At 38.6% G+C, this 20428-nt stretch overlaps 6 protein-coding genes and 1 long non-coding RNA gene across 11 annotated transcripts in view; 5 read left to right on the top strand and 2 right to left on the bottom strand.

Moving 5' to 3' along the window:
• Positions 1-1130, top strand: part of LOC104819334 (peroxidase 62) — a 1598-nt gene extending 468 nt beyond the window's left edge. Inside the window, exons 2-4 of the mRNA XM_010549357.1 lie at positions 3-67; positions 224-386; positions 509-1130. Of these exons, the coding sequence (XP_010547659.1) occupies positions 3-67; positions 224-386; positions 509-912 (632 nt within the window). The 3' untranslated portion in view covers positions 913-1130. The remainder of the gene's footprint in view (positions 1-2; positions 68-223; positions 387-508) is intronic.
• Positions 1131-5755: 4625 nt separating this feature from the next.
• On the top strand, positions 5756-7550 carry LOC104819336 (peroxidase 69-like). Its single transcript, XM_010549360.1, has 3 exons — positions 5756-6281; positions 6372-6531; positions 6852-7550. Exons 1-3 carry the CDS (start codon positions 5811-5813, stop codon positions 7265-7267), a joined length of 1047 nt encoding a protein of 348 aa, XP_010547662.1. The 5' UTR covers positions 5756-5810; the 3' UTR covers positions 7268-7550.
• On the bottom strand, positions 6648-9204 carry LOC104819335. Of its 2 annotated transcripts, none has more exons than XM_010549359.2 (2): positions 7872-9204; positions 6648-7253 (listed from the first exon to the last, which is right to left on the bottom strand). In XM_010549359.2, the coding sequence occupies exon 1, from the start codon at positions 9141-9143 to the stop codon at positions 7935-7937; it is 1209 nt and encodes a 402-aa protein (XP_010547661.1). In that variant the 5' UTR covers positions 9144-9204; the 3' UTR covers positions 6648-7253; positions 7872-7934. The 2 variants fall into 2 exon arrangements, with proteins under 2 accessions (XP_010547661.1, XP_010547660.1); XM_010549358.2 differs by having other exon boundaries at positions 6648-7256.
• A 2474-nt stretch (positions 9205-11678) lies between these two features.
• LOC104819337 (non-specific lipid-transfer protein-like protein At5g64080) lies at positions 11679-13927 on the top strand. Of its 2 annotated transcripts, none has more exons than XM_010549362.2 (3): positions 11679-12094; positions 12522-12548; positions 13615-13927. In XM_010549362.2, the coding sequence occupies exons 1-3, from the start codon at positions 11740-11742 to the stop codon at positions 13773-13775; spliced, it is 543 nt and encodes a 180-aa protein (XP_010547664.1). In that variant the 5' UTR covers positions 11679-11739; the 3' UTR covers positions 13776-13927. The 2 variants fall into 2 exon arrangements, with proteins under 2 accessions (XP_010547664.1, XP_010547663.1); XM_010549361.2 differs by lacking the exon at positions 12522-12548 and adding an exon at positions 12887-12913.
• A 417-nt stretch (positions 13928-14344) lies between these two features.
• LOC104819341 (laccase-14) lies at positions 14345-17563 on the top strand. 3 transcript variants are annotated; one of them, XM_010549366.2, is made up of 7 exons: positions 14345-14517; positions 14608-14759; positions 15065-15309; positions 15399-15530; positions 15629-16564; positions 16680-16850; positions 17479-17563. In XM_010549366.2, exons 1-6 carry the CDS (start codon positions 14401-14403, stop codon positions 16811-16813), a joined length of 1716 nt encoding a protein of 571 aa, XP_010547668.1. In that variant the 5' UTR covers positions 14345-14400; the 3' UTR covers positions 16814-16850; positions 17479-17563. The 3 variants fall into 3 exon arrangements, with proteins under 3 accessions (XP_010547668.1, XP_010547669.1, XP_010547666.1); XM_010549367.2 differs by lacking the exon at positions 17479-17563 and adding an exon at positions 16979-17148; XM_010549364.2 differs by lacking the exon at positions 17479-17563 and having other exon boundaries at positions 16680-16964.
• LOC104819340 lies at positions 14429-15759 on the bottom strand. Its single transcript, XR_772782.2, has 3 exons — positions 15667-15759; positions 15435-15557; positions 14429-14756 (listed from the first exon to the last, which is right to left on the bottom strand). It is a non-coding gene; the product is annotated as an uncharacterized LOC104819340 (long non-coding RNA).
• On the top strand, positions 17552-20403 carry LOC104819339 (NAC domain-containing protein 82-like). Its single transcript, XM_010549363.2, has 5 exons — positions 17552-17645; positions 18108-18630; positions 18733-19010; positions 19137-19601; positions 19845-20403. Exons 2-5 carry the CDS (start codon positions 18474-18476, stop codon positions 20184-20186), a joined length of 1242 nt encoding a protein of 413 aa, XP_010547665.1. The 5' UTR covers positions 17552-17645; positions 18108-18473; the 3' UTR covers positions 20187-20403.
• The last annotated feature ends 25 nt before the right edge of the window (positions 20404-20428 follow it).

Raw genomic sequence — 20428 nt, forward strand, 5'->3', positions numbered from 1 at the left:
CCCTGGCCCCGGCGTCGTCTCATGTGCCGATATCTGGGCCCTAGCCGCTCGTGACTCCGTCGTCATCGTAAGCAAATCCGTTTCTATTCACTTGTTACGAACACTTATAAACATATACATGTTTTTTTTTTAAAAAAAAAACAAAAAAAAATATACATGTAATGTGAAAGTACGTGATATAATGCAACACGTGAATTAACGTATGCATGATGCATGCATGCAGACGAGAGGTCAAAGTTGGCAAGTCCCAACAGGACGTAGAGACGGAAGGGTTTCGTTGGCATCGAACGTCAACAATCTCCCAGCTCCGAGCGATCCCGTCGCCGTTCAACTTCGCAAGTTTGGTGCTTTCGGTCTCAATATCCGTGATCTCGTCGCTCTCGTTGGTATCCACTTTCCTCCATCATCTCATACAAAAATTTCAAAAACATTTATACACTACATATGTATACACACACATATATACAAACCACTGCTGAAAAGATTATTGAATGGTGTAAATTAACAGGAGGGCACACGATAGGGACGACGGCTTGCCAGTTCTTCAGGAACAGACTCTTCAACACGACCGGAAGCACTGCGGATCCGACCATTGACGCGACCTTCTTACCTCAGTTACAAACTCTTTGTCCTCAAAACGGCGACGGTTCGAGAAGGGTGGACCTCGACACCGGAAGCGCAAACACCTTCGACACGTCCTTCTACAACAATCTTAGGACCGGCCGTGGAATCCTCCAGTCCGACCAAAGCCTCTGGAATGACCCCTCGACCAGAGCCGTTGTGCAACAGTTCTTGAGCCCGAGAGGGAGTTTCAACGCTGAGTTTGCGAGGTCGATGGTCAAGATGAGTAATATTGGGGTGAAGACAGGGGCAAATGGGGAAATTCGGAGAGTTTGCTCCGCCGTTAATTAATCAAAATTAAGCATTGATTAGTGAAGAATTATCATATTCCTTACCCCTATTCCATTATATAGCTAGTTATATAGTTTTTTTTCATGGTTAGCTCAATAAGATTCACGCCATTGTCAGAGAGGAAACCCATGTGACAGTTATGGAAATTGTACCTACGTTTATTTGTCTCTGTTTGTGCAGTGGGTATTAATAATCAAATAAATTGTGTTTGGTTCAAATTTGGCATATGGTACGATCAACGATTTGATTAGAAGAGCAGTTCCATTTATTCAAAAAAAAAAAAATTACATCGACGATGTGTAGGAAATTGTGTTCAATATTTTGATGATTTTTTTTGTACATTTAATGTATTTATTTATTTATCAAATTAAATCCATTTTATAAATTAAGTTTGCGTATTTTTATATAATCTTCTCTAAAAGAAAATGTCAAAATGGTTAAAAAAGCCGGTATCCTAATCCTCTAATGATTGGTCTTTTTTAATTCTAAAATATATAGCAACCAAATTCAAAAGGTAAACTTTTAACATAAGATGGTCGGACTTTCTCGTGTCACCATTTCCCAAAGTATTATAATATATTTTTTGTCTTTTTCAAACATCCCGTTAGTCCTAAGAGTGCTACAAATATTTATTTTAATGTTAGAAAATGATATAAATATCTATGATTATAATTAAATTAGGTAGTGAACAAAAACCAAGAACAAGAGAAAGTAATAGAAGATGTGATGAAGATCGATATTATATATATATATGATATATGTATAATGCGCATATGTATAATTATTTACTAAATACGAACTGAATAGTGTTAAAAAAAATAGTACGTGAAAATACAACAACACAGCGTCTTATTTCCAAATAAAAAAACATTACATGAGAATAACACAATTAATATATGTATATATATTTATGCGAAAAGAAAAGAACATTTTAAATGGTTAATTTAATTGCCAAAAATGATATTTCCCTTTGCATTTTAAAAGCTACATTCACGCAGATTATTCGTTTTACGGTGTGCTAATCAATCTGTGGTCATTATATATATATATATATATATATAAAAGTTGCAAAGTTAAATTCAGAAGCCTAGTAAGTGAAAAATGGTAGTGTTCAATGAACACTGTTCATGTTTTATGTGATTTGACTGCTGATCTTATCTCCATGTCTCTCCATATTACCATAATTAGTAGATTATATAATAGTAATATTTCAATCACTGTTTGTATAGGACAAATCCAACTTTAATCAAGTCCCGTGTTGTCACATACATACACACATATGACACACATATATATATATAGAGAGAGAGAGAGAAAGAGAGTTGAAGTCATATGATTTTTATTTTAAAATTTTCGGTAATTGGTAATATTTTCGTATAGTTAATTTGCCGTACGCGTATGATTTGTGGACGGTAGGGCTGGGCACAAATACCCGAAAATCGGGTATCCGTCGGATACTCGTTTCACGGATACCCGATTTTAGGGTACTCGTAATTTTCAAATCCAAATCCAAATCCCGATTTTTTAATATCCGTCAATCCGAATCCAAATCCAAATAATAGAATTTTTAAAACCGGATACCCACGGGTACCTGACTATTATGATTATAAATAATTATATCTTATATTTATATAACATTTTTATAAAATATAATTATTTTAGATTAAATAATAACATATTTTTTAATATTAATTCAAAAAAATTAAATTTATTATTATTTATCTCCTATTATCTCTTTTGTCTCGTATATTTTATCATAATTCATCAATTTTTATAAATATATCTTCATTTTTTGAAAATTTTATATACGAATATTGTTGTTTTTCTTAAATAAATCCGGATCCAAATACCCGTGAATACCCGACCATTATTCCGGATACTCGTACCCCAAATACTCGTAAATACCAAATCCCGGATACAAATCTTATAGTTAAATACCCGAGTCTTTCGAATCCAAATCCAAATCTCTCGATTTTCCCGGGTATCCGACCCGTACCTACCCCTAATGAACAGTCCATACTGATTTTTTTTTTGTAATAAAATAAATTTGATTAATTGGGAATAAAAAGGATAAAATATGCATTAGCTGGAAACCATATTTAATTTACAATGGTTTTGGTGCAATCGAATAAACTCTATTCACACCCAACAACCTCTAGCTTGTTAGAATAAGATTTAATTATCTCTGGATTTAGACTTCCTTTTAAAAATAAAAGTACATCTATTTGGTTTTATCATTTTGTAAAAATAAAATTATATATTCGATACTGTTAAAATCGAATTTTAAGATGATACATATAGACCTGTTACAGTAAATATAAATAAATTATATGTATGGATTGAATGAGGATTCAACTCTAATCATTAAACATCATTATCTTTCCCTCACGGCCTCTCTGTAATTTTGACTTCAAACTTCACAAACAAATCCCGTGACATCGGCTCCATTTTATATACAAAAGTATGACGTATTTGAAATCTATTTATAATATTCCTTCCTTATATATGCCATATATGTTTGTGTGTATGTGTGTGTATATATATACACCCATTCTTATTTCTATCTGAATCGCATTAATATATATACACACATCACATATGTCAATTCACCATTTTAGCACGATATATGCAACTGGCTCAATGTGTAAATTATTTGTATAGAACACGGCATGATTTTCAATCCACGTATATGTATGCATGCATATATATATATATATATATATATATATATACACACACACACGAGCATATTGTAGTAGATAAATGGTCACACACGTTTCTAATGTCATCTATACATAGAGTACTTACAGAGATAGATATGCATGCCAGTTGTATTTTTAACTAAACACGTTATTATAAAAAGCTGTCATTACTTTAATTTGTGAAAACATGGCTCAGTAAAACGAATTGGCTCGTTTTGGATTCACCGATTGAGGTTCATTTTCAAACGAACCAAAAAAAAAAATTCGATTCGTCTTTTTTATAATCTAAATGAGTCCGTTTGTGAGTCAAAATAAAATATAATATTTCTATTTATATTGTAAAAAATACTAAATAAATAATATTTTAATAGAAAATTTAAATATTCAAACATTAAATTTAAGTATATAGAATAAATTATCCATATATATATATATATCTAATAACAAATAAATTAATTATTATTTTTATAAATAAAATATAAAAATAAAATTAAAAAACCCATCAACTCGCGAACCAAATCGTAGATGGTTAATGAAAGCTCACAGTTATAGGGGTGTCAAAACGAGTTCGGCTCGTAACTCGCCAAAAAACGAGCGAATTGAACCATGAATTTTTTAGCTCATTTAAAAATAAGTCTAGCGAGACTGTTCATTGAGTTCATGGACGTAACGAACTATTCGGCGAGCTCGCGAACTATTCAACAAATTGATTTTAAAAAAAAATATTAAAAAATTTATATAAAAAACTTCAACATAACTTTATATTTCTTTTTCTTTTTCTCATATTAGTCATGTGATAGTCTAAGTATCACAATTACTATGGTGATGATAATCGAAAATATTAAATAAAAAACAGAGTATAAATATGAAAAAATATTATTAAAATATATTTTATTGTTATTATCTTTTGAAATCCCGACCAATATTTTTCTTATATAATTTATGGTATTAAAATTTAATGTATTTTTTATGTATTTATTTTAATTTATCGTTAAATTTGAAATAAATATAAATAAAAAAATATTTTATATCTTTAGTTCAACGAGTTGATTCGTTCAACTCGAAAAATTGGCGAGGGATCTGAGTCGATGTTTTTTTGATTCGTTAGAAAACAAATCTGACGAGTTGAATCCAAAACGATCCGAACCTAATGAATCAAACCAAAAACGATCCGAGTTGACTCGTTTGACATCCCTATAATTTATAGTGAATTGGTTGATTAATCTCGTTTACGAATAAATATTCAAAAAATCGGCTCAATTTGCCAAAAAAATCATTGGTAATGAACCGATTCAAGAGTTAAACTCATTTTGATATATATATATATAGGGTTGGGATTTGTTTTTTCACCCTCGCTTCTTATTTCTTGTCAATAACAATAATGCATGCATGAATGTGATGCAAATTCAAAAGGGAAAGCGCGTCGAAATATTTTTATACGAGACATGAAAGTACGTGGAATTATTATCATTCCTATCGGAAAGTCAACCCTCCTCTCGCTGAACTCCTCGAACTTCAAATGATTATGTATACAAAGTAATTAAGCGCCGACCAATCATTATCATTAATTGTTCTTATAAATTCCAAAATTTCTCGAACTATAGACATAATATATACATATATATTATAATTTAAATTGCAAACTTACCATTTTTCAGATGCTGACTTATTTTTATAAAATACAAATTTGAAGTACATAGGCGAATCTTAGAACATGAGAGATATCCCTAATGCATTATCTTTGCATGATTCTTGATTGTTATTAAAAAAAAGTCCAAAATTAGTTTAAGTTTATATAGTTTATTTTTTAAGGGTATTGATTGATATTCCAAATCCCTAAACGTTACATTAGAACTATTGTACATATATAATCATTCTAAATCCAAAGAAAAAAGCACATACAATGTCACATAATATATATATATATACATACATGTATGCGTGTTTGTGTTTGCTTAAAAATGGGATCCACGAATTCTTTATCCAAAGTAATCATTAACTAATCCAAATAATAAAAAAAACTAAAAGATTAAAAAATATTACGAGAAATGTCGTTCGTAGCTCATTGTTTTATAAACAGCTCGTGGAATATTTGACTTTTTTTCCCCTATAAATACCCTTAAAACGTACCAACTCGAAACACACACAAAACACAAGTATACCACTTGTCTGAGAATCACACAAGCCAAGAAAATAATGGCCCGTGCCTTTAGCATCCGATTTGTACTCGTAACGTTTCTCGTAATGGCCGTAGCCACATGGGCGCAGCCGGGCCGTGGCCGTGGTGGGGGGGGGCCACCGAGGCCAGGGTTCTACGGCGGTCGCTGCCGAAATGTGGAAACCATAGTGCGGTCGGTGGTTCAGTCTCACTTTCGCTGCCGAAATGTGGAAACCATAGTGCGGTCGGTGGTTCAGTCTCACTTACAGTCCGACCCTCGGATCGCGCCGGGCATATTACGCATGCAATTCCACGACTGCTTCGTCCATGGCTGCGATGGCTCAGTCCTCATCAACGGTACAAACTCAGAGAGAACAGCCGGTCCGAACCGGTCGTTGAGAGGGTTCGAAGTCATAGACGACGCCAAGGCCCGGCTCGAGGCCGCTTGTCCTAACACCGTTTCTTGTGCTGATATTCTCGCACTCGCTGCTCGTGACGTCGTCTTCTTGGTAAACTTTGTCGTTATATATGTACCGTTCTCTTCATTCATGTGCATAGTAATAACACTAAAGATATTTGTATCGTGCATGGTCACGCAGACAGGGGGGCCAGCGTGGCCGGTGCCATTGGGACGGCTTGATGGTCGAATCTCGCAGGCCTCGGACGTGAACTTGCCTAGCCCTTTCGATTCGGTCGCCGTTCAGAAGCAGGATTTCGCAGCTAAGAATCTCAACACACTCGATCTCGTCACCCTCGTAGGTATGTCCGAATGTAACATTCATATGCTTAAACATGAATACTTGACCGCAAAGAAGTATGCTATATATATATATTGGTGCTACGTGCGTAAACTTTATATATACATATCCTTGAACTCAAGAAAACATGTTTATTAGATAGCATATTCAATACGAATCGTGTTGATTATAGTTTTATACACGTTGAACGTGTAACGGACAAAAGTAACATCTGTTAGTATCTAGTGACGAACCGACACATTTCCATCAGTTGATATCATATAATCAAACTATTATCCGAAAATTTGCTGAGTTGGGTATTTTCTTTTCCGGTTTAACCAGGAGGGCACACCCTAGGAACCGCTGGGTGCGGTGTGGTGAGGAACAGGTTCTTCAACTTCAACAACACTGGGAGCCCCGACCCATCGATCAACCCGAGCTTCGTGCCACAGATTCAAGCTCAGTGTCCGCTCAACGGCGACGCAACGACGAGAGTGGCTCTTGACACCGGAAGCGAAGGCCGGTTCGACACTTCCTTCTTATCCAACGTCAGGGCCGGTCGTGGGGTCCTCCAGTCCGACCAGGTGCTATGGTCCGACCCCGAGACACGAGCCATCATTGAACGTTTCTTGGGACTGCGTCGACCGGTCCTTGCCTTCGGACCCCAGTTTGCGAGGTCCATGATAAAGATGAGTCTCACTGAAGTGAAGACCGGGTCGGACGGTGAGATCCGCAGGGTTTGCTCTGCTGTTAATTAATCAATAAGTGCTCAAAGTAAAACCGTTGGTAAAGGATAATAAGAGCTTGTTAAGCATTTTGTGATTGGGACATAGCATAAAGTGTTAGAATCAGACAAAGAAAACATGGGGACATGGGTCTTATCCGAAGTAGCTCTCGAATTTGGTTTTTTAGTCGTAAGTGCTTTGTAATTGTACTGCTGTTATATCATATATGTTCTATTGTGTGCTGTGATAAAGCTTTGTGAAAAATGTTACCTATGCATACATACATACATACATACATATGCTCTGTTCGGGGTTACCATACTAAATATCATCCGAACAATCACACCGAGCAGAGGATGGCAGTACTAAGACATGATCCAGGTGAAGAAAACAAGCCGATAAAAGAATCGAATTGCTATTTTATTTGGAAAGGGTTTCAAGATCATACAACGCTAAGCTCATCCACGAATAGACACACGAAATTCCACAGCCATTTCACAAACTAATCACAACTTCTAAGCCAAGCAACTCAATCTATCAACTCCATAATCCAACCGCTTAACCCCAGGAATCCTACTTTATACATACTTCAAACCTTACCTACACAAACAAAAAAACCAAGATAAAGAACACTCACTTTGAAGCCAGAAGGATCTCGGGCTTCTTCCCCTTGCTAGGAGTATTAGCATTTGAGGAGCCATTAATGGCTGGTGCAGCCGGCTCGCGAGCCCTTGTCTAGGTTAACCAGACTACGTGTCCCGAGGATTGCCTGCGGATTCAAATCATGAGAGGCTCTTGCATACTGAGATCTCACTGCATTCGAAGCTGCATCTTTGACGTCTTGCGAATTCAAAGGGCTCAGTAAACAGTGACCCAGGATGCGTAGACTGGGTTGAAGAAGCTCCCATGGAAGCGGAATTCTCACGCCTCCGACCTCGGAGCTTAGATGCTCTCCGTTCTCTCTAATGGCCAGTGTACCAAACTCCTCCTCGATCTCAACGCTATGACCGTTACTGCTATTGAAAGAGGAATCAGCAAAACCGTTCGTCAATGCTAGGGTTTGGGGTTCATCACCGTCTATTTTCTCCTTGCAAGGGCAGTCCTGACCAGCCCAACTGGCAGCAAATTTACAGAATTCGAGCTTAGACCAAGCCGGCATCTCAGAGATCTCCTTGAAGTAGCATTGCAGTGTCACACCGACGATGCCGGCGCGCTTAGTTGACTTGACGGCCATTTGCGGCTCGAGCGGCGGAGACAATACCCCGACGCAGGCGGCGGTAGGGGAATCAGGCATCGCGCCGATCCGCGGAGTGTGGTAGAGAGATGGCTGAGAGAGATCTGGGATATGAACGAGGATGGGTTTACCAGAGCGCGCTTTGACCTCAGCGGCGTAGATGGAGAGAAGCACGGCTTCGAATCCGGCGAGGGAAGGAAGAGCAGACGAATCAGAGGAGTGGATGCGAGAGAGGTAGATTCCGGCCAACAACGGGAGGAACGAGAGGACAACGAGGCGAAGTGGCGGATCGGAAGTGAGGTAGGTGTCGTAGAGCCACTGACAAAGCGGGTCGGATCCGGATCCGGAGGTCGGATTGCGAAGAGCGGAGGAGATCAACGAGTAAGCAGCCGGAGACGAGAGGAGAGAAAGCGCCGGCCGATCGGAATCCGCCAGAGAGGAGATCAGACTTCCATCTCCGTTTTCCGCCTCAGACGTGGAAGAGATGATGGAGGACAGAGAGAGGATACGAGAGCGCTGCTTGGAGACGGACTCCCACCATGAATGCATCGGATCGCGATCTGCAGCGGTGGAGGAGGTTCCAGTGGAGGCGGACTGGAATCGGTGAGGGGTTGAAGAAGAGGTGGAGAAGGACGGAGAAGGAGAGTCGCCGGAAGCTTTGACGGAGAAGTCCATTGGAAATGGGTCTGACTTCGAGAAGGGAAAGTATTGGCTATATTCTCTGAGTCTTAGCGACAGAAAAAACAGTAGATGAAGATCTTTTGTTGAGGAAATGGGGCAATTTTGAAACATTTGTTTATCTCGGGGCAATTTTGAAAACTGTTGAATAAAACGGGGTAATTTTATGGATTTTCTTAAATTGGTACCCGAGGTGTTTGCGGTTCAACACTTAATTAATGGGCTTACAGCATAAACGCGATATCTATTCGGCCACTGCATTATGTATTATTGTATTAACTTGGAAATTTTTAAAAAAAAAAATAATTTTTTTTTTATAATCTGGAATTTCACCGAACCTTTGGCCCAACTACATTTCAAATCTTTACTGAAATGTTTCAATTTTCCTAATCACAATGACCTATTAATTTTTAACAAAAAAATTACCGATCTTTTGATTTCTTTTTTTTTTTTTCGATCATCCAAAAAACTAGTGAAATTTTCGATAGTAATCGCTAAACGTAACGACGTCAAAATTACCACGTTAAAAGCCAATCGTTAAAAAAAATAATTATAAAAAAACAAAAATAAAAATAGTTGTAAAAATATACGTATGTATACAAGTGTATATACAATCCTTTCTATGATAATAATGTATATATATTTGAAATTTTCTAAAAAACAATAATGTGATGTTTTTTGTTGATATAACATTTATGGAGTGGTATTGACATGATATTTATTTGATGTTATGGTCATAATTTCGATCAATCATGTTAATCGTTGTTATGGAATTCCGCTTATTTGTAATGTTGTCAACGATATTTTGTAAATTTAACAGTTTTGACAAAATTAATGTATTTATTTAAAAATCTGAAAATTTTTATATACTTATATGATACTCTACGTTTCATATTAAATGACGTTTTGGAACAATTTTTTGTGTCAAAATAATTGACTTTTTGAAAATTTTCATGCAATTTAATATATTTTTTTTCTAAATTTACTCTTTGATTAATATTATTGAAATGTTCAAATAATAATGATCTATGTAATAAATAATGGTATTTTAGATAAATTGTGATTTTTTAATTTGTGTGTTTAAATTGTAAACGTCTTTTAAAATGAAACGGAGAGGGAATATTTTTTCAATTTCATGAATTTATATCGGATTAGATAAAATAAAATAAACATAATTGATGTTAGATGAAACATTATACCGTGGGAATAAAAATGACCTAGCTTCCTAGATTTATGTTTGTGAAATATATGAACTTAAATGACATTGGTTTTTATTTTGAGTTTTTGACCTTGGTTTTTAGTTTTTAGTTTTTGGTTTTTGACTTTTAAATTTTATAAGTTTGTAAGGTATTGAATGGGAAGAGCTTTCACAGTTTTTTGATTTCAAAAAGTAAAAATACCAATAATCAAGTTTTTTTTTTTAATTTATTTTTTTCTAAAAACCTGGAAATCTACTTTATACATAAAATCAACTAAAAACCAAAAACCACATTTCTCTAGATTTATAAACTTATAAAATTCAAAAACCAAAAACTAAAGCCAAAAATCCAAAATAAAAACCAATGTCATTCAAAGCCTAAATCTAAAAAATTGTGGTTTTTGGTTTTTAGTTGATTTTTTTTTTTTATAAAGTAGATTTCCGAATTTTTAGAAAAACCAAATTTTAAAAAACTTGATTGTCGGTTTTTTCAGTTTTTAAAATCCAAAAACTCCGAAAACCATTTATCATTCAACACCTATATAAGGTGAGTGATTTTATGTACTCCCCCGGTTCTCTGAGAGATGTAGTTGGGAGATGTAGTTGGGTTAAAGGCCCGGTGAACTTCCGAATTATAAAAAAAAAGTTGGGTGATTTTGCCAACTGGAAAAGGCTTTTATTCATATTTTCCTCATAATTCTATATTCCTTCAAGTGGCTTATTCTATTTTCATGCAAAAATAAAAGTTGCTTTTTTATTACTCCTTTTGTTTTTTATTCTGTTCAATAATTATATTCTATTTTGAGGGAATATAATCCTTTCAATGAAAGTTTGTATAATTCGGAAATGGTTCTATAAACGAATAGACGTGTGGATGTGAGGAAATAAAGAGCAGGCGGGCGCTCTCCTTCAAACATTGTATTATTGTAGGATGCATGTTACCAAAAATATTCACCCCCCATAAAATAATAACATAAGGTCCAAAGTTTTTAATCTGCTTTCCAATTTTGTACAACAACATTTAATAATTTCTAGATAAAAATGGTATAGGTTTAATTTCTTGTATGCTTTAATTATTTTTTTGGAAACTTACTTATCCGTATTTATTTTGTAATTCAGATGATTTGACGTAGATTTTAATAATGTTAATTAGTGAAATTTTTTTTGGGGAATTTAGAAAAAAAAAATTGAAGGACGGAAAGGGAAAAGGGGAAAGGCAAAGTCTCTTAGTGACGGACCTGCGTTCACGCATCCATCTTAAACGCGTGACATGTACTAAAACGACATCGTTTTAAGAACTCCCACAGTCTATATATATATATGCATACACCTCCTCTCTCCCACACGCCCACACTTTCTCTCTCCATTTCTCATACTAAGAAGAGAGAAGCAACAATGGCCGCCGTAAGATCCTCCGCCGCCGCGATCGGTCTCATCCTCCTATTTGTCTCCGCCGCTTCTGTCCGCGGCGCCTCGCACCATCACGTGGCTCCGTCGCCGTCTGTTGACTGCTCGGAGCTTATACTGAACATGGCGGATTGTCTGCCGTTCGTCTCGAGCGACAGCCCGGCGGAGAAGCCGGAGGGAACTTGCTGCTCTGGTCTGAAGACGGTGCTTAACACCAAGGCCGAGTGTCTCTGCGAGGGCCTCAAGAGCAGCGGCTCGTTCGGCATCACCTTGAATGTCACTAAGGCCCTCACTCTTCCAGCCGCATGCAAGCTTCACGCTCCTTCCATTACCAGCTGCGGATGTGAGACTCTTGGATCTCTCTCTATTTCTGTCTCTGGATCTTTTTCCGGTGTCGATGTCTGATTTTTCTCGGGTTTCTATGCTTTGTTTTTTTTGGAGTGGATTTATCAGATTCCCGTTTCGTTAATGTCTCTCCTCGCATTTTCCTTTTCCGGTGACTTATTTTTCAGAGACGTGCGATTGGCATTTTGAGATTATTAATTGGTTTTCTGGCTCTGGATTTTCGTTCCGAGATTTGTTTCTTTCCTGGTACCTACGGCGATTTTCTCAATTTCTTATAGAAAAATCGGGAGATCTGCTTCTACTCTCTCTTTTCTCTTGTCTTCTCTCGAAGGGGATATAGAACTTGGACATGTCTTCTTTATCGTCAAGACAAGATTATTGGGTGTCTTACTGACGACAAAGGATGTCTTTGTTTTCTATTTCAGCGTCTGCTGCTCCTGCCACCGCCCCAGGTTTGGCTCTTTATTTATCAGATTCCCGTTTCGTTAATGTCTCTCCTCGCATTTTCCTTTTCCGGTGACTTATTTTTCAGAGACGTGCGATTGGCATTTTGAGATTATTAATTGGTTTTCTGGCTCTGGATTTTCGTTCCGAGATTTGTTTCTTTCCTGGTACCTACGGCGATTTTCTCAATTTCTTATAGAAAAATCGGGAGATCTGCTTCTACTCTCTCTTTTCTCTTGTCTTCTCTCGAAGGGGATATAGAACTTGGACATGTCTTCTTTATCGTCAAGACAAGATTATTGGGTGTCTTACTGACGACAAAGGATGTCTTTGTTTTCTATTTCAGCGTCTGCTGCTCCTGCCACCGCCCCAGGTTTGGCCCTTTCCCTATCCCACCTGATTTTGAAATTACAATATGGCATTTGTATTCTCCTGCACTGTTCTTTTTCTTCCATCCGGTTCTTGAAATTGAATTGTAGCGTTTGCTTAGCTCCTGCGTTTGTTCTGCAACTTCCTTACATCATTCTAAAGGTTTAAACTCTGAACTCAGTGGCTGTCTAGAAGGATTTGCAATGTTAGACCATATCTTCCTGGGAACTTTGGCACTTACCTTAATCTGATTGGATGATGTCAAGAAGAATCTTGATCATTTCAACCCACCCAGATTCCGTACATTTCAAGGTTTTATTCAATCTGCATCTGGTAAAATTGATGTGATTATGAAGCAGTAATTGATGGTAAATGTTTCTTGGAATGAAGTTTTTGTTTGCATGATGGGTTAAATTGCGGTACCGAGTCCTTTTCATCAGTTGCTACCGAATCCATGCGGAGAATCATGGTTGATGCTGATCATTGTCATGGCGTCACATCACATGGGACCATTAAAACCATGTGATATGGCCATATCTTTTCCCATCCATTGCGGATGTGTTGTTCCTTGTCTCTTGCTTGATCCACATGGTCGCATGGGGCAAGTTTGTAGCATGCTCCTTCTTGACATAGATGATTTGGGAAAATCCGATCCGGGCTTATATGAAAGTGAGTTAATAATCTCTCGTGGCGATTTCATTTCAGGTCTTGCTCCGGGTTCTGCGGCCGGGCCAAGACCAGCCAGAGCTAATGGTCAAGCCCCGGCCCCAGCCCCAGCTCAGGTGAACTATGCTTCGTCCTTGGTCCCGGTCTGGGCGGCATCTGTAGCCGCTGGTGTATCGGTTCTATTGTTTTCTCGTCTCTAAACCAAGCCTTATCGGTTAGACCGGATGTATTATTCTATGGTAGGGTTTAGAGTAGTATTTACATTATGTTTCCATTAAAACTCGGCTTCAGTGTATAAAACTCTCTTTACATTTGGACTTGTTTCACTTTCGTTTTGTGTCGTTTTCATGAATTAATGGGTTAAAATCGAAGCTGAGTCTACATATTAATGCTAAACCCGGTTTTTGGATCCGGTTATGGATCAATTGGAGAAGCTGGTTAAATCCGGTTAGCATTTACTGATTGAGTTCATCTTGAGAAACGGATTCTCCCCCACTTGAATTCCAATCTTTACTGCGTGTGAAAGAGAATAAATCCGTATGGATTTTATATTAATTTTCACAGAGTGTAAAATCCAGAAGAAGAAACAACAAAAAAAAAAAGGCAATTGCCACCTTGATGATCATAATCAGATTCCGTTCCTAGCTGGAGCTCTCTCACTTGGGAAATAATTAACTATTTCGATCTGCTTTGTGAAAAAAGGATATGATATTATATGGAAACAAATAAAAATGATTCATATGGTTTGTCTTTTTTGACAAATTTATATGAATTATAAGAGTTTTTCATTTAAAAAAAAACAACAACGCTTGAAACAGAGTAACGATGGCGGTCGGGGAATACAATCCCTTGGTGAAGGCATGGAGTTTGGTCGTCTGCTTCTTCTTCATTCTTCTTACACGTGGAATCGTTGACGCGAAGATTATCAGACACAAGTTCGTGGTATTTGTACTTTGTCTTCAGGCCATATCATTATTTCTTCGATCCATCTTTTTTTTTTTTGGAAATTGATGGTAAACAAAATAAAAACAGATAGAGACAAAACCGTACACGAGGCTATGTGAAACCAAAAACATATTGACAGTGAACGGTAAATACCCTGGCCCGACGCTGACAGCCCGACGAGGCGATCGGCTCATCATCAATGTCGTCAACAACGCCCATTACAATATCACCATCCACTGGTAACAAAAAAAAAAATGAAATAAATTCTTGGTTGAGGCAGTTATATCCATTTGGTTTAATTTGATTATCTCTGATTAGATTTAGTTTGAAATTTAAAAAAAAATCGGAGAAATGGTTCATTAGAGGGTGTGATTAGTTTTTTATAATCCGCAAATTTATCAAACTTTTGTCTCAATTACATCTTCAAAAAAAATTAGGGAAATTCGGTAAATATTTCTATCCCCCTTTTGGATTTAAATTCCGATACAAAATGGAAACTTTGGTTGTTGATAGAGTGAGAAGATGGGTATAAAAATACATGTAGGCATGGAGCAAGACAGGTAAGGAATCCGTGGGCGGACGGACCAGAGTATATAACGCAGTGTCCGATAAGACCGAGGACACGTTATAAGTACAGGATCGATCTGACAACTGAAGAAGGGACGATATGGTGGCATGCCCACAACGAATGGGCACGTGCCACTGTCTACGGCGCTTTCGTCGTCTACCCTCAACTCGGTTCTTCCTATCCTTTTCCCCTTCCCCACCGCGAAATCCCCATCATTCTCGGTACTCCCTTTTTTTCCATGGTGCTGGTGATGGTGATGGTTATGGTTATGGTGATGGTAATGGGTAATAATGATGATGCATGCATACAGGTGAATGGTGGAAGAAGGAAAACACAATGGACATACCGAGAAAGGCTATCGAAACCGGAGGTGAACCGGCCATCTCCGATGCTTATACCATCAATGGACAACCCGGTTTTCTCTACCCTTGCTCTGAAAAGGGTACTAGATCTCTCTCTTTCTCTGTCCCTGTTCCATGATTTTCAAATTTAATTCAAACCCATATTCGTAATGTTTGTTTGTATCAATCTTTGACACAGATACATTCAGAATAACTGTCGAACGCAGAAGACGATACCTTCTCCGCATCATAAACGCGGTTATGGACGAGGAGCTCTTCTTCGCGGTGGCGAACCATAGATTGACCGTGGTGGGCAAAGACGGTATATACTTAAAACCGTTCCGAACGGATTACCTCATGATAACTCCCGGTCAGTCCATTGACGTCCTCCTCCACGCCAACAGCCGTCCCGGCCTCTACGCGGCCATGGCTCGGGCCTACTCCTCCGCCTTTGGCGCCGGCTTCGATAACACCTCCACCACCGCAATCTTACAATACAAATCCGCCCCCAGAACCGGAGACCCGGTTCTACCGGTGCTGCCTCCTTACAACCACACCAAAGCATCAACCAAGTTCACTAACCGGTTCAGGAGCCTCGTGGCCAAAAACCGCCCGATTCACGTCCCGGTTAAAATTGACACCCATTTGATGTACGCCTTCTCGGTGAACTTGATGAACTGCTCGGGCGACCGACCCTGTGACGGACCGCTCGGGAAGCGATTCGCTTCGAGCGTTAACAACGTCAGCTTTGTTAACCCGAGCATTGACATACTGCGAGCGTATTATCACAAGATAGGAGGCGTTTTCGGGGAAGATTTCCCGAGAAAACCTCCGAAAGAATTCAATTACACGGGGGAAAACCTACCTTTGCCGACAAGTTTCGGGACGAAAGTGGTAGTTTTGGAGTACAACTCTAGTGTTGAGTTGGTTTTGCAAGGGACGAACGTTTTGGCAGCGGACAACCATCCGATCCATCTCCATGGTTACAGCTTCTACGTGGTCGGAACCGGTTTTGGGAATTTCGACAGCCGGAGAGATCCGTCGAGATATAATTTGGTGGATCCACCGGAGGAAACCACCGTCGGAGTGCCGCATAATGGCTGGACCGCCGTCCGGTTTAGAGCGGACAATCCCGGTTAGTCACCTCTATTGAGTCCTTAAACATAACATATGCGTGCATGTGTATATGTATATATATATATATATATTATTGATTTTTTTTTTGTGTATATGCATGCATGCACATGCAGGGGTGTGGCTATTGCATTGCCACATAGAGAGACATGCGACGTGGGGAATGAACACTGTGTTCATAGTGAAAGACGGTCCGACCAAGTCATCTCGCATGCTCAAACCTCCCCCTGACCTGCCTCCCTGCTTCTAGTACCACATACCAGTGTTTCACTTCATCCCCCCTGAGGGTATATTTGGAAATTCACTATTTACTGAACACAATCTCTCTTTAATATTTACTTTATTTAGATTTTAATTTATGAAATTCAAACCTTGAGAGGGGAAATAATCGAAATTCTATCCGATGAATCTTTAGGTTCAAGATGGGTTATGCTTCTGGAATTGAATACGAGTGTGTAATTAGGGCAATGTGGAGGGCAATTTTATTAAAAAATTTAAATTAAGCTGATGGCAGTTTGAAACTGTCCGTAGTATATTACACAAATAACAGAGAAATTGCGATATTAATAGTGTAAATGATGTGTATTATTATTACTGTTATGTTATTATATTGTACAAAGAACTGTCCTTTGTGTTTATATCACTCTGTTATTGACCCCGGCTTTTTTTTGTTGGAAGTCATCCATAATAACTACTAATTAATCAAATACCAACAGCTAATCCATTTGCTTAGTATAAAAACATATTCGCATTAAAAAATTATCAATTTGTTTTTGGAATTAAACCGTGAATGGATGTCAATCTGCTCCAATTCTAGAGGCTTGAAGCTAATGTTAACGTATAATTAAAGATTTAAATGGCAATTAATTAAATTTAGATTCGCTGACACACTTTTTCTACTAATTGCTTTTTCAGTCGTTTTTTTTCCACAAAAGGCCCACCTCCGTCCATATAACCCTAGACCCTTCATCCACTTGTCGGTCTTTTCGGCTTCTCTTTCACGCTACTCTCCTCTCACTCGCTCGCTCGCTCGCTTCTCCGCCGCACCGTCTCCCGTTTCTCCGGCATCTCCCTTTCTCCGGGTACCGTTTATATTTGCTCTCTCTCTTTTTCCTTTTCTGAGCTTTGATCGCGATTCTTCACTGTTTCTCGTAATCCCTTTTCATTTCGAGTTGTGGGTATCTACGGTTTTGCTATCCGGGTGTTGTCGGGTTGGAGATTGATTTGATTGTTTGTCTCGAATTACATCGATGATTTAAGCATCTCGCGACGGAAAAGTGTAGTCTTTTTTGGGGGTTAGCACGGCATCTTTGATGCTTCGATGTGTAAAAGAGCCGGAATTTTAGGGTTTTGTACTGGTATCCGTTTTGCTGCCCTCGTTTACAAAAGTTTTGGTTTTTCTGGAGTTGCTTGTGTATTGGTCTTTGCTGCTGTGAAATTTTGTGATTCATGAGTGAGTTATTCATTTACTGTATATTTTGCTACTTGGTTGGTTTTGTAGTTCATTTTTTTGCTTTTGCTTTTGTTTGGAATTCTTAAAACAGGTTTTCCATTTGCACACCAGATGTCTGTTGATCTCTGCAAGAAGAATCCATCTTTCTTTTGGTGCGATTGTGGTTTTATGAGCAGGGGGAGGCTGTGGTGCTTCCAATCGATCTTGTTCAGACATTGGACTTGACTCTTGATCTTTTGTTTCCCCTTTTTTTCTTTCTTTCTTCCCTTTTCTAGTAAGATTTCTTGCTGGATTCTCCAAATCCCTTTCTGTTTGTTGCTGTTTAATACAATTTGCTTGTGCTGGTGCTTTTTTGCTAATTTGAAGCAAAAGCACCAGGCATCGGATTTCAGAAGTTCTCTCGTATTGTAAGGAGGGATCGGGATCCTAGGAAAGTGTTTCCCTTTTGGGTCTTCCAATGGTGAAGACTCACTTAGCTCCTGGATTTCGGTTTCATCCGACTGATGTTGAATTGGTGAAGTATTACCTAAAGAGGAAAGTGACGCGGAAAAAGCTCCGAGTTGAAGCCATCGCAGAAATCGACATTTACAAGTTCGAACCTTCGGATTTACCAGGTACTTGTGAAAATTCTTTGTTGCTGCTTGTTCCACTTGTTTCATGTTTTTGGGTGTCTTTTCCACTATTCTCTATCCTTAACCGTACCTTGGTCTTTGCAGATAAATCTTATCTAAAGACTGGAGATCTTAAGTGGTACTTCTTCTGCCCAAGAGGAAAGAAATATGCCAGTGGGGTTAGGAAGAACCGTACAACTGGATTTGGTTACTGGAAGATCACAGGGAAGGATAGAGCTGTTCTTTGCAATAACGAAATTGTGGGAATTATAAAAACCCTGGTGTACCATTGTGGCAAGTCTCCTCGAGGTGAACGAACTGATTGGGTTATGCACGAATACAGGCTTGAAGACAAGGAACTGGCTCAGATGGACGTCGCTCAGGTAGTAACGCTTCCATGTTTGATAGGGAAAAAAAGAGTCTGTTCTAAACTTCTAGCCAGTTCATGATAACTTATGATATTACCTGTTCACTCTAGTTACGTATCTAAAATATGTTTTCCGCTGCAGGATGCTTACGTGCTATGTGTTCTCTTTAAGAAAGATGGTCCTGGACCGAGAAATGGAGCTCAATATGGGGCTCCATTTAAGGAAGAGGAATGGAGTGATGGGGAAGAAGACGAAGAGGAAGATACTGACAATGTTGCATCAGCTTTGCCTTCTGTAAATGTGCCCGGGCCTTGCAAAGAAACCAGTCTGATTGCTACATCCTCACAGTCACATGTCCGAAAGGATTTTGGTGTTGGAATGATATCAGAGTCATGTGTCTCTGATATGGTACCAACTGTTAACATGCCTCTGCCTCCGAATGGTGCAGATAACACTCCAAGGCCTTCTTCACCTCTTCTCGATTTTAATAGCTCACGAACTTTGACAGTGGCCACTCAGAATCCTGGGGATGATGATATATATCCAATGCTGGGTTTCTTTGTTGATGATGAGAGTTTCGGTTTTGGTGGGTATTCTCTAAATGAGGTAGGTATCTAGCCTCATGATTCCATAGCTTAAGTTCCTTAACACGTTTTTTAATTAGGCATATGGTATATGATTATCATAATTCATTATCTCCCTTGAACTGTCCTCGTATGCTTTTCCATGCATTATGCACGGTGCGGATTAGATGCAGTTTGTTCTGTTCGGTTACTTCAAAATCAAAAAGTTTCCAATTCACTTCGTAAGTTATGGCGGTTAATGACAGTTAGAAATGGGGTTTTGCAGGCAAGACATGAGTCCGGAGTTCCAAGAGATGGGGAACTTCCTCGTTGCTTGGAGGTAGATGACGTTTTCAGCGGACTTCCAGAACTGAACAGCTTCTATCAAGTGCCAGGCGTGGCCCCACATGGCAACCCTTATGAGGATATACAATTGTTCCTAGAGCTAGGGGATCTGGCCGAGCCGTTGACTGTTCCTGTAGCTCAATCTGAGAATTTGGGCGACTCAGAAAGCATCTGTCTGGTTCAGGATGAGTTTGGATTCTTTGCCGATCCCTCGTGCTTCGAGATGCTGTCTGGTCAAAGTCAATCACAGCCGACCCAGCCATTTTCCGGCAACTCGAAGTAACATTTGGAAGTGATCAGCAGAAACATTGTGAAGGCTTCTGCTGCCTGATTACTCTCTACTCTCTGATGTGGTCGGAAGTCAGAATTTTTCAGACAAACCATGATCGAATTGTTCGGAAATACATTGTTAGCGGGTTTTACCTATTTTGGTTAAATCTACTCTGCTTCTTATCGTTTTGTAGACGCATGCACGTGAATGCGATTACAGTGATTCTATGGATCGGGTTTGATGCAAAATTACTC

The sequence above is a fragment of the Tarenaya hassleriana genome, unplaced genomic scaffold, assembly GCF_000463585.1.
Source record: "Tarenaya hassleriana unplaced genomic scaffold, ASM46358v1 Cleome3, whole genome shotgun sequence".
NCBI classification, from domain to species: domain Eukaryota; kingdom Viridiplantae; phylum Streptophyta; class Magnoliopsida; order Brassicales; family Cleomaceae; genus Tarenaya; species Tarenaya hassleriana.